Source organism: Eptatretus burgeri, chromosome 12 (genome assembly GCF_056783735.1).
Source record: "Eptatretus burgeri isolate ZD-2024b chromosome 12, Ebu_testis_v1, whole genome shotgun sequence".
Lineage (NCBI taxonomy): Eukaryota > Metazoa > Chordata > Myxini > Myxiniformes > Myxinidae > Eptatretus > Eptatretus burgeri.
Genome location: NC_140972.1, coordinates 46,170,009 through 46,183,998, shown reverse-complemented (window position 1 = coordinate 46,183,998; position 13,990 = coordinate 46,170,009). Strand labels below are relative to the sequence as shown.

General features: G+C 39.3%; 1 protein-coding gene across 1 annotated transcript in view; it reads left to right on the top strand.

Moving 5' to 3' along the window:
- The window catches only part of LOC147015536 (talin-2-like), a 265,377-nt gene that overhangs the window by 142,551 nt on the left and 108,836 nt on the right, over positions 1 to 13,990 (top strand). Inside the window, exon 27 of the mRNA XM_085850367.1 lies at positions 1,393 to 1,601. Coding sequence (XP_085706493.1) covers positions 1,393 to 1,601 — 209 coding nt within the window. The remainder of the gene's footprint in view (positions 1 to 1,392; positions 1,602 to 13,990) is intronic.

Genomic DNA, 13,990 nt, shown 5'->3' with positions numbered 1-13,990 from the left:
GGAGCTACAGGCTGCATACGAAATAGTAATTTGTTGGTGAAGCACCACGTCGCATCAGTCCGCCACCCCCCAGCCCTCACGTATGGTGAATACAGTGCAGAGCGGAAGAGGGAAATTCTGCCATTTTTGCTTACGTAATAAATAGATGGTATCGTTTTTCGACTGACAGATTTTAAGAGAAAATAAATAAACAATTAACTTCCACCCTTTAAAAATCGTGTGAATAAATTATTTAAATATCAGCTGCTTTTTGTTTGTTTCCTTTTCTCACCTGTGTTGCAAGTGGAGCGACTTGCTTTGTGATGCTATAAAAGCAGGTGTTTCATCAGAAATGCTGTTTGATAAGGTGATGTATGAATACAATGGAAATGTTGAAAAAAAAAACGAAGTATTGAGTATAGCAAGCATTTACTGAATCTCATCGATATGCGAAATGGGATTGAATGAGACTCACCATTATTATAAGTTAAGAAGAAGGTTAAGTCTGAAGAGGTTATGTTTTCATGTAAATGAGTATGTTTTAGATAATGTGGAGATCGGGAATCAACGTTGTGGATAAAATATCTTTGTAGGGAGAGGGTCCTGAGAGTGGTTTTATTGAAATCCGTTCTCAAGTTAACAAAAAGTGATTCCTGAGAGATGCTGCTCTCCTTGCGAGGAGAACCAGCGTCGCAAGACAGACACAATTGAGCATTATAATGCAAAGTCCTCATGCACACAAACTGATCTTTTTTTTCTTCTTCTTTTTTGCATCACAAACCTTCCTGGGAGTTCCCTGAATCCACCGTCATTCGAGTTATTGAAATCCGTTATTCCGTCCTCAAGTTATAACATGACAAACAAACAAACAAACAAACAAACAGTCAGACAGACAGACACGGCTCCTTTTATAATATGGATTTAAGCCTTTGTAATTCATTGTTCAGTGTATAAGTGGCATTGGTACTCAAAGGCTTGAGATCTTGATCAAAGGCCCTAATAAAAGTCATCTGTTTATGGCTTTGCCTTCCTGAGATCCAGCCACCCAATTTGGGATTTCACTTCATTGATGACATCATTTGGATTAGACTGTGCCCATCATTTGATCAATTCCCCATCTTGTTATCAGATGCAAAATTGCGCAGTTTCTTACAGCTAAGCTATTTCAAGTTTTCATTCAGACAGACAAATGAAGACGCGACAGACAGACACAATTGAGCAACATCGTGAGACTCATCTCAAGGTAAATCTCATGATGTTCCTCAATTGTGTCTGTCTGCTAGTCGATCGGTATATTCTTGTGTTAGTCAATCATTTAACTTCTTATAACTTCCTTTTCCATCTCCCTTATGCCGTTGTTTTGTTCACATTTCATTGTGCTGACACTCATGAGTCTCTGGTACGTGTATGCAGGTCATGCAGCACAAGAAACAGCTAGGGCTTTACGGTCACTGGCCACAGCTGCACGGGCCGTGGCAGCTACCTCCGGAAAACATCAGGCAAAGGAGGCCACACTCGATTCGGCATGCGATGTTTTGGACAAGTCGGGGAACCTTATCCGGGAGGCGAAGAAAGCTGTGGGAAACCCCGAAGATCCTGATAACCAGCAAAGGCTTGCACAGGTGGGCAGTGCCTCATGGAGTGTAAACAGTCAGGATTGGGTTTTGGCATGTGAGGGGGTAAAAGGGTGAGGGGGTAGTGCATGGTAAGGTGATGGACAGGCAAATGTGACGTCAAATATTTTTTTACCTCCGCTGACGAAGTCACCGGAGGCTTTCAGGTTGTCCGTCCGTCCTGTCCATGAGAGGTCTTTGTTGCCACGATAAGTTAAGAACAGCTGAAGTGATACAAGTCAAACTTGGTACAAATATGTATAATGATGTAATGATGAAATGATTCGATTTTTGGGTCAAGAGGTCAAAAGGCAGAGGTTATGTGAGGTAAAATCCTGTTACCGCGATAACTTGTGAACCAGTGATGGTTCAATTTTGACCAAACTTGATATAAGGACACATTATAATGCAAAGATGAAATGATTCAATCTGGGGTTCAGATGTCAATGGTCAGATGTCATGTCAGGTGAAAATATTATCGAGAGAGGGATTTGAACTCAACAAAGTTGTACATGTACCATGATACATATGTATAGATTAGATATTGAGGTTAAATGATCTTGAGGTTTTATGTCAAAGTTTGAGTTTAGGTCAAAGACTAAAAGTGGGTGGAGGCATATTGGTCGACGTCGCGACGTCAAATTATGTCGAGTTTTTTCATTATTTGATTATACGTTGAGCTAAAGCTCGTAATGAGTGCTTGGATGTTAATCACATGAAGGACAGGTCAACATCATTAGAACGTACTGTGGAAGCAGATTTTCCTGCTACCTCTAAACAGTAAAAAGTAAGTTCATGTACAAGCCATTTATTACAGTAAAATAAAAAGACCTCTTCTGTATAGAGGAGGAAGGCTCCAGCCTGCTACATCATTGCAAGCTGAAGACTCCACTCTTCATTGAATATTGTATGTATATATGCAGTTTCACCAGGGTGTATCTTAAGAACAGATGGAACTTTGTGAACATTAAAATTGCAACATAGAAAGATAATTGGTTTGTTTTGGAGCTTGCTTATAGCCCCAGGAAAGGGTGTAGTGGGGGTGGGGGGGGGAGATATTGGGAGTTCAGATGGTCATCAGATCGATAAGGTTCTCCAAGGTTGTTTTACAACCTCAGAGGAATGTGTGTATTCTGCCCTCTCCGAGTTTTCCCAGCATATATTTATTCAATTCTTTTCCAAGCACCAAACTAAGTTAATTTTGCATTTTTACATTATTATAAATTCAATCAATAATCCGGTTAAAACAGTACCCTCTTTCAAAATATTATTTTGATTTTGGTGGACCATATTCTTTGCAGAGCATTGGTCCTCTGTCAAAATATTACCCTCCCTCAAAATATTACCCTCGAGAGGGCATTACGTTTGGGTCCGTTTGTTTGTTTGTTTGTTTGTTTGTCTGTCTGTCTGTCTGTCTGTCTGTTTGTTTGACTGCACAGAACTTTTGTGTTTTTTTCCGCAACCGCTTGTCGGATTGAGACGAAATTTTCACCATCGGTGCGACGACTCATGTGGAATGTTTTAACCATAATTATTATGTCATAGGCCACGTGAGGTGGCAGCCATGTTGGAAAAATGGAACAACTTTGGATATATGTATCTCTGAAACCGCACCAAGGAAAAAAATTGAAACTTGGCACACAGGAAGTTCTCATGGGGAAGAAGTGTTTTTTTTATGACGTCATTGGTGCCTTCATTATGATGTCATAATTGCATATGTAGAACACTACAACTGATCATTATGAAAATTTAAATGATCATTGTGGATTAAATGGTCCACAGAAAAAAGAAATTGATGATGTCATCGGTCACGTGATTTGGCAGCCATGTTGTTTTTTGTTTTTTTAAAACCTTCAAAAATCTTCTTCTCTGATGTGGCTGAACAGATCAAGGTGGAACTTTACACATATAGTCATATGCCTATCCTTGAGGAACAAAAGGTTCACACATATGATGTCATAGGTCACATGGTTTGGCAGCCATATTGGATTTACCATAAAACCTATCAAAATCTTCTCCAGACTGGCTGGACAAATCGATGGGGTTAACGTTGTTTTGATGGAAAAACGTGAACACACAAAGGTTCCCCAAGCCTTGGGTGTACAAGTTTGTTAAGGAATAATTGATAGGTCACGTGGTTTGGCAGCCATATTGGATTGAAGAAAAATATTAAACAATGTTGGTGGAGGCATATTGGAACCGCTTAATCAATCAACATTAAACTTTACTTTTTTTCTCGTAGTGATGGGGAATACAAGTTTTAAATTTCAACTTGATCGGACACTTGGTCTGGCAGCCAGAATTATTTGATTTTTTGATATGGGTTCTTTTATATTTATATACATATATAATTTTTGATTGAGGCTCACTTGGCTGTGCCTGGATGGGTTTGAGGGTAGAGGAGTGGAAGTTGAAAAGTAAATCCTATCCAGGTTCCTTCTGATGAACTTGTTTGCTTTTTGCTTGTTCAGGTTCCTTCTGATTACTCCAATGCAGGACTGTACCAATTAGGTCTTCCATTTTATTTGAATTAAATTCATTTAATCCCATTCTAAATTCAATTGAATAATGAATAATAATAATAATAATAATAATAATAATAATAATAATAATACAAAACGTCATGGGTCAGGGTCAGGTGTCCGATCAAAGTGGGACTTCTTGGTACACGGTCTTCACTGCCAGCAGTTATAAAGTGGCAGTTCTAATTATGTCTCATTGATTACGTAACACACCAGTACACAAATACCACACAAAATACACCACACAAAAGAAGTCCTGATGAGGGTCTGCAATCAGATTTCTCTTTTTCTTGTTTTGATTTTGATTTTGATTTTGATGGAACATACTCTTTACAGAGAGATGGTGCTGCCGAAGCAGTTTCTTGGCAAAGGTTATACTGGGTGCTGTGCCATTGCCTTCCCAGCATTATTTGTCTGTGCTCTCTCACTTTTAAATGCCAAGTTTCGACCAAGGAAGCAGCACATACAATTTTTTAAGTCTTTGGTACCAGTCTTACTTGACAGGGTTTGAACCACCGACCTTACAGACTCAGAGCGGACACTCTAACCATTATGCCACCATGTCTGGTCTATCAAAAGATATATAGAAAATGGATCGATATAATAGTACATTGGATGTGAACCTGGATTCCCCAGTATCATTAGCCATCGGTTTAGATGGGAAAGATGACCAAGCCAACCTGTTTTCACAGCACAGCTTAGTGACCTGTGTTCTGTTGGAATAAAGCACAGAAGGATAAATGATTGTTTCACCATCTATCCATTCTCTCATGTCTTGATGCATTTATTTTTGCTTTCTCATGAGTCTTCTCTGAATCAACCAGAACTTCTCAGTCAACATCAAATTACCATGCAGTGTCGGAGCTACCGAACCAGTGCCTGGGCAGAAGTTATGCTGGACAGTTTGATGTTAACATTCCAGCAGTCAGTCACGGTAGGGGATTTGTAATTTGTTCAATGTACTGGCGATAGCTCACCTACTCTTCACAAAAGATACTGTGGGAGTTTTAACGTCCACAAAGAGCCGGTATGAGCTGATGGGTCTTCTGGCTTAACGTCCTTTTCATGGACAGCACAGCACCACACATTGATTGTTGCCCCACCTGCATGTGGGACACCAGGATGGCAGTTTATAGCTGGGCTGAGATTAATCTGGGAGCTAACAGAGATTTGAATTACATTTCGAGTACAAATGGTTTGAGAGCTAACTAAACTCATCTAAACTGAGAGAGAGGTGGGATGGGGACCTCCGAATGACCATTCTTAAGTTTTCCAATTTGTGCATTAAGTAGGGGGCGCTGCTTCAAGCCAGAACATGGTCAACTTGAACAGACACATGGTCTGGCAGCCAGAATTATTTAATTTTTTGATATGGGTGCTTGGACCCCCAAAATCAGTTTATATTACATTTTTGATACATCGATCAAACTGGTGCCAAAAGTTTCATTTTGGCACTGTGATTACAGATGTGCCATTCTGAAGTGACCGATTTTGTGCAAAACGCATTTAAGAACGGCCTAAAGGGGGTGCTACTTTCACATTTAAATCACATTTTGAGTACATCAAGGAAACTTTGCGGAAATCTTCTTTAGACCTTCCTGATGAAGCATCAGTTGTTCTTAAGTATCGAATTTGGTGTAAAAGCCATTTAAGAACGGCCTAAATAGGGCGCTATTTTTAGCACGTTTAAAACACATCTCAAGTACATCAATGAAACTTTGTGAAAATATTATTTTGACCTTCCTAATGAAGGATCAGTAGGTAGTTCTTAAGTGACCCTTTTTGGTGCAACCCATTTAAGAAGGGGTCACAGGCAAATTATGTCGCAGGCATTTAAGATTTGACAGGCATTTAAGAAGGGCTCACACCTGTTTCCGGGAAATTTATATCAAAAGAGAGCAGGTCATGGTGAAACAAAGATCATTTCATATCGAATATTTATTTGTATTGTTCCTTGTAATTAAACCAGTAAAATGTGTAAGATTCTATCAGATATCAAGTTTTGCATTACATTCTGAATTTAAAGAAAATTATGGCAAATTATGGTTATAATCCTATTTATGTTCTCTGGTAACATGAGAAGAACATGTATACTTTTAAGACATGAAAGATTTAAAACATATAGAATGCCTTAAAATTTGGTCGTAATGGAATAGAAGAACAAATAAACTATCAATTTAACTTTTCTACTAACTACGTATATTTCGATGATAAAATCAAGTGTGGCATGTAGATCTGGCATCGCTACATAAAATGAGCATCAGTGATCAGTAAAAGTAATTGGACCTGGCATTTTTCCAACACATTCAGTGCATATGGAACAAGCATCATGAATCATTAAAAATTAAACAGTTTTTCTAGTCGAATGTTTCACGCTTTTGGCAAGAGGGCATCCACTAAGTAGCTATTATGGTAAAACTTTTGTATTTAATTATATGTTGCAACAGAACACTAACATGCCGATGTTCAAGTGGTTATGATCTTTGGAAACCAAACTTTTGTCATGTGTCAACCATGACTACCTTTTGATAGCCATATCCATATCATGCTAAATTTTAAAACGATATCAATCTATCGCTAAAACTTACAAGACAAAACATCAAAACTGCTGATGAGTCACACACATACTGTTAGGCAAAAGTTCTATTCCTATACTGTGAATATGTCTATAATCATGAGTTCACGAGTATTTATTAGTATTCGTATAATTATGGTTTCAGCGTGCCTGTCTGTTACAAGATTCTAGTCATCCTCGTCAGAGCTGTCATCTTCATCTGAAGATGTAATTTCCATGTCATCCTATTCTTCCTTGTCCATTGCTTCTAATTCCTCTGTCTCTGGGGTAAGACTTTCGGGAAGTTGCTCCCCTTCGAACCAAACCGGTTTGTAACGGTCATAAACTAACTGGCAGCCATTTTCTTCAGTGGGATGCTGTTCCATCTGATTTTTGATCTGCTCTTACCCACATGTTGGCAACAAAGGAAGCATGCTTAATATGAGTATTGAGCTCATCTTTGCAAGTTGGTAGTTCACTTGCATCCATGCCCCTCAAATTAGCTTGTAGGTTTTTTATCCCCCGCCGCGTGGCGGAAGGGGGATGTTGTTGTCACCCAGGTCGTCCGTCCGTCCGTCCGGCTGGCTGGGCTTCAACATTTATAGCTGTTAGTGCGATAACTCATAAACTGTTCACCATATCGATTTGAAATTTGAGTCACACATGTTCCACCTGAAAAGGAAGAACCCTATTGATTTTGGGCGTGGCCGGAACCAAGATGGCCGACTGGGGTGGCCATCTTGAAAAAAATGTTTTGAAAAAAAAAAAACCTTGAAAAAATAAATAAATAAATGGAAAACCGCTTATCTGATTTCAATTATTTTTGGTTCCTACATTCCTCACCACTGGGGAACTTTTTCGAGATGACCAAATGGTGTCTTGTTTCCAATTCACCTCCCTCATTATCTGGAATATGTATGACCTTTTTCATTCAATGGCGGGGGATTCTCCATCTCTGATGGTATATTTTCCATTTCCCTTTGGTCCGTATGTCTACACTGTGGCTTCTTAAATGGGTTTAGCACCAAAACGGTCACTTAAGAACTACTGATCCTTCATTAGGAAGGTCAACATAATATTTCCACAAAGTTTTATTGATGTACTTGAGATGTGTTTTAAATGTGCTAAAAATAGCGCCCTCTTTAGGCCATTTTTAAATGCGTTTTGCACCAAATTCGTCACTTAAGAATTGCACATCTGCAAACACAGTGAGAAAATGAAACTTTTGGCACCAGTTTGATCGATGTACTCAGAAATGTAATTTAAACTGACTTTGGGGGTACTTCATGCAGCACCCCCTACTTAATGCACCATTTGGAAAACTTAAGAATGGTCATTCGGAGGTCTCCGTCCCACCATCTGATGAGTTTAGCTCTCAAACCTTTTGTACTCGAGATGTAATACAAATCTCTGTTAGCTCCCAGATTAGATGGACATATACATTAACTCAAGGCTATCCTGTCCGTAAGTTATATACCGCTTTGCTTGTAAAAGTTGCTTCTTGCAATTTTGTACGACAATTTACAAGAGTGCAGTTATAGCTTTTGATTAGTCTGGTCGTTGTTTTCCACCGAGATACTTATGTTAAAGTGTTAATTTTAAAAGATGTGTTTTTTCTCGCTTCTCTACTGGTTTTTTTTGTATTGCTGAGGATGAACTGTTAATTAAGCCCTTCCCTACAGGAGACATACCTGTTGTCGGGTTTGTTTCTACATTTATAGTCGAAGAGGTAGATGGCTTTAATCAGAATTTTAGGTAAGAATGGTTTCATAAACCTACTCCACTTAAAAATGGTGCTGATTCCAAAAGAAAGCAGTCTTATTGACCCCACGTTAGACAAAATTGCCATTTTGGCCACTTTTTGGAGAAATATGGCCAAAATCGGAGAAATAGGGCCAATTTTTTTTCAGACTTGACATGGATGTACAACCAAATACACTTTTTTTTCGATTTAGGCTCCTTTCCTGATTTTAAGAAGAAAAACGTGAAATATTACCAAAAATCTAAATATCACATTTTGTCTTGCTATTCGCTTCTATTTGAGTCAATAGAGATGAACAATTGGGACAAAGGTAAATTCAAACATCCCTGATAGGGCCGATGAGTCATTTTGGAATTATACAAGGGTCAGAGGTCAATCATTGTCACAAATGTCGTGTTTTTGGCCTCTCATGCCTTTGTAGTTTCACCAATCCAGACAGCAATTAGCATGACAATACCTTACCAAGGCCCATACAGATTGAAGTCGACAGACGATAGTGTGGTGCTTTGGATTCCACAGGGGATCAAAGGTGCGGAATTAATGTTTCTGGTCGGCCAAGCATTTTTTTTTCAACAAATCCACCAGGACATGGCATAAATAATACCTTGGCACAACCACTTCACACAAGCAGGTAAACATTAGTCTGATGTGTTACTTTTCCTAATTTGGCAAAGTGCAAGTGTTCAGATGTAGGGGTGATGCATCTTGGGGTGACCTGTAAGACTTTTTGCAAAGTAGGTCATACTGACCTATTGATGGCCTGATTTGATATTTGACCTTTCTTTGCTAATTAGTAAACCTTGATAATGAGGCTGCCTGACTTGTGTGGCCAAAACACGAGGCATTCAGGTAATACTGTTATTGCCACAGCACGATTGGTTCCATTGACTGAAATTTTGTAATATTTGTTTTCATGTATATATATTTTTTCAGTTCTCATTAAGGTTTTCAAGAGGGCAGCTTATATTGTTCATAGGTCAAAGGTCAAACTCTGTCACCACATGGAAATGAGAATTTAAGACTGCTCGAACACCCTGTTAAAATATACATTTTGCTTACTCTATTATTACATTGATTGTACTGCTTGATGAGGACAAATTAGGGGAGACATTTGCATATTAATTTATGAATGTCTGCTGTTATAGTTTTCTTTCCATTTCTTATTTTTTCCTTCTATTCCTTTCTCAGTTTTCCATCTTCCTTCCCTTCTTTTTGTCCCCCACCCCTCTGACAAGGTCGGAGATGGGGAACATGAAAATGAGCTCTGTCCTCTGTCCGACCGACCGATCATCTGTCCACATACTTTTGTGTTCGTGATATTTCAAAAACCGTTGAACATTTAGCTTTCATAATGCAGATACAGTATCTATTCCTTATGACATTATCTCAACCTGATTATACCAATCATGGTTGTGATTGGCTGAATTATGTTGCCATGGCAACCATCTCGCTAACTTGGCGTGTGTACACGATATTTCAAAAACTTTGTCATCAACTGACCTGCCGTTCTGCAGCCACCCAAATTTTGGTTCACGAGTGAGTAAGTGACCACTATATTCGTTATTGGTGTGTGTCTCTCTGTCTGTCTGTCTGTCTGTCCCGAGCATAGCTCCATGGGTTTTGATGTGATCCTGATAAAATTTGGGTGGATAAAATATCATGATCTAGTTGTGTTTTCCTGAGAATGTGTGTGGCGCGCCCATTATGGGCGGAGCCACGCCCAAAAATCAAGTGTTTTTAGGGGGTAGCAGATTTCAAATTACATCTTCTCCGAAGGGCTTTGTCGAATCTGGCAGGGGTTTCAGTATTTGGTTAGCCCAATGGCACCTGCATAGCCCCATGGAGCTCGATTTTTCATTTTCTTCCCAAGGTCAAGGTCACAAGGTCACGAACTTAGAAAATTGTGAATTTTGACATAAAAATCATACGACCGCCCAAACTTTGAGAGCTAGGATGACAATATTTTTTTATGCATAATCTTGAGGTCATTCCCCACCTAAAGTCTTGAAACCATTTTGCTCTATCTCGAACACCTTGCCCGTGGCGCCCCCTTCAAGTTTGTTTTTACACTGATTTCATCAAAGTATGGATAATCCGAGGAGTGCGAAATTCCATATAGCCTATATGACGTTATATTGTTCCTGGAATGTTCCAGAGGAAGTTTTGCACGAAAGGTCATAATCCTTGACCTTTGACCTTTAAAGTTCACAAAGGTCAAATTTTCAAAGTTGTGGGAATCGAACCGGGTTTTCGACCTTCTTCGACGAACTAACTCCAATAAGCTATAGTATGTATGCTTTTTCCTTATTTAAATGTCCACAACATTGTTTTGTGACCTTTAAAGGTTATGTAAAGGTCAAATTTTGAAAGTTGTTGAACGAAACCGGGTTTTCGACATTTTGCAGCTAATAACCTGTCACTCGTACCACATCATGTTGATCATTTTTATAACTTGGTCAAACATTATCACATTGTTTCATCCTTGACTTCTGAAACAATCTACATCGTCAAATACCACTCGTGAACCATCGCCGTCTCCAGACTTGTTTATTCTCTTTTCTTTAACTTTACCCCAACTGCTGGTGTTTCTGCAGAACACCCAGGAAGTCTGACATCTCCATTGCCAGCAGTGAGATTTGCCTTTTGCATCAAACACAGGCTTATCCTTTTAATTACCTCTGTCACCAAAGGTGAAGGAGGTTATGTTTTCACCCCTTTCTGTCTGTTTGTTTGTTTGTGTGCAAGATATCTCAAAAATTTGTGGACGGATCCGGATGAAATTGTGTGGGCAGGTTGGGTGTGTGACAAGGACAAACTGATTAGGTTTGGCGAAGATTCGGATCCTGATCCGACTACTAGAATTTTTAAAGTGATTCTTCACCATTGAGAGATAGTGCCAAAAACAATATATAGCACGATATCTCAAAAATTTATTGGGCCCGATATGTTCTCGTGGATCAGGCATTGCGTGACGGAGGTATGTGCTCTACCGAGTGCCCTTCTAGTTCCTGATGGTTTCAGGGTTTGATGTGGAGGCCGGATGTTGTGCGCTTTTCAGAACCTTTGTGGCCACATTCCTGTTTAGCCATGCTCTGAGCTGCTGCCAAACTGTGGCAAGGATGTGTTGGTGAAATAAGTTCACATGCTTCGGGGGGGGGGGGGGTGGGCACAGGAAAGAGGAAACTTTTTTTTTTAATTCCTTCCACTGCAAGTGAAATGTCTCTGGAGATGGGAATTTCTTTTGATCAAAACATGGAGGCAGAGTAAAGGGCCATAGAAATATTTTTCTTTCTCTTGCATGAAGTTAGTTTTGGAATGAGTTTTAAAATGTAGTTGTAGAATGTTGTGTGTGTCCATTGTGTTTGTTTTTCTCTCAGGCAAAGCCCTTACAGGCCTCAATCTTATGGTGTTCTCAATAGGTGTTTCCACTTTGAGTATAAATAAAAGCAGCGTACAGTCGGTTCAAAATCATTTTCATGCCGAGTTTCTTTCATTCATGACATGGCTCATTTTGAAAATGCTTCATTGGAGCGAGATGCTTCAACTGCACTTTTACCACTGCCCTGAGTCAGAGGATTCACAATATGTTGGCAACGAATTTTCGAAAACGAAATGTCGACAGACGTATGGAAACTGGTGTGAGAAAATATGTGAACTGATATTTCAGGCATGAGCCCTTCTTTGAAGCCCCTTTAAGAACATTCCTTGGACAATGGACAAATTAGCACAATATATGGGATTTGAATATAGAATCCTTGCATCTCAGCCCCTCTTACTTTGAAGAAGGGCTCATGCCTGAAACATCACTTGATCTTTTTCCACGCAGAGGTTTGCAATCTCTCTCAACATTTTGTTGAGAAAATATTTTGTTGTTATATTTCTGCCGACGCAGATAGACTCTAATCCTTGTAAAGATTCGTTTTCCGTCATATCACAGCCTATCGGCTTCAGCCAAAACCCTTCCTCCCGTGCTTGTTTATCGTGGCACAGTCAAGCAGAATTTTCATCCCCGCATTTTACAAGCTTTATATTTAGCGGATTGCCTCGTGCTCGGTTGACAGCTCCTATCGTTTATTGTTCAGGTAGTTTCTAAGTAGAATAACTGCTTTATACAAAAAGGAAGAGTCCCATTTGAGAACCGAGTCATGCGATCGAGTAAGAAAAACCTATTTTCGAGTACTGATTGATATTTGAGCACTTTTTGAGAAGCGAATTGAATCTTCAATGCAAGTATATTTTGTAATTGTACTCGTGCTATGCTGTTCGAGCTTTTTCTTTCTACAGTGATCTAAGGCTCATCAAGAAGCTTGTCCATATATCACGTTTTACACAAGAATATGAAGAGACATTAGTGTCCCCATATAGTGTACATCAAGAACATTACGAGACAATGTTTGCAAATCAACACAAAATTTGGGATTTGAACTGGGGATCTCTGCATCAAGTGCGAATTACTGAAAGTGGAACTCTCAATAGGCCAATCAACCCAACCTGTATTGACCATTTTTATTCCAATACAATTGCTATGCATAACTAGAGAGGTTATTGATCATCTCATCACACGCTGTCTCGGGGGGAAAAAGGACAAGGGAAGGGTTACCCCCTCCTTTTTTATTTAGACGAAGTTAGCTCAGGCGTTGCATTTGCTGAGCGTGGCCATTTTGTTTGAATCTAGATGTTCCCTCACCTTGCTTCCTGAGAGCGCCAGCGGCAAATTTGATTGATGTTTTGGAAGTGCAAACAAGGCGATTCTTTTTCTTCATTGTTCAATATATGCATGTGTGTGTATATATATATATATATAAATATATTGAAATAAAGGAAACGTTTTAAGAGTTTTGGAAAAGAGAAAACATTGAATCAGAAGTTTACCGACTTTGATGCATTTGGGATCGACTGTCTTTGAAACCACCTTACTTAACACGTTAAATTAGTTATTTGTGCCTGTCGTTTGTCTCCTTTATGAGTCCCTAAAAACAGTAAGTTTCCTGTTTGCAATGATTCACAATTATTTTTGACTTCCAGACAGGCAGAAGCAATTGCTTTACCCAGTTGTGCGCATGCATACACGGGATGAGATGCCATACAAATTTTTTCAAATTCAGAACCAAAGTACTGCTAAACTACAGCTGATTCGGGTTCTATAGTGTCCGATTCGTGTTCTGCAGTGTTCAAAATATGAAATTCAATAGGAATTATGTTGCTCCTCGATCACAGATGACAGCCACACAGACAGAGTGAACCTATTGCTTTCCTCCACTTTGCGCTATGCATGTGGTTGTCTTTGGTCACTGAAGAAGTTATTTCTAAACCATTAACAGCTTCTGAATTTAATATTCATTAAGGCGGTAATGCAAAAACCAAGTCGAAGTTTTTACATTTACACCACACTTTGGAGATCCATCCGCCTGAGCAGGGCTGTCAATAGCGTCATGCTACAAATGTGTGGCTTTCATGTAACACTAACACTGCACAAGGTGTCTATTTGTTTAACACCAGCCTTCACAAGCAAGGCTAATTCGTCATTCTACAAGGTATTTATTTGTTCGGTAAAGTGATC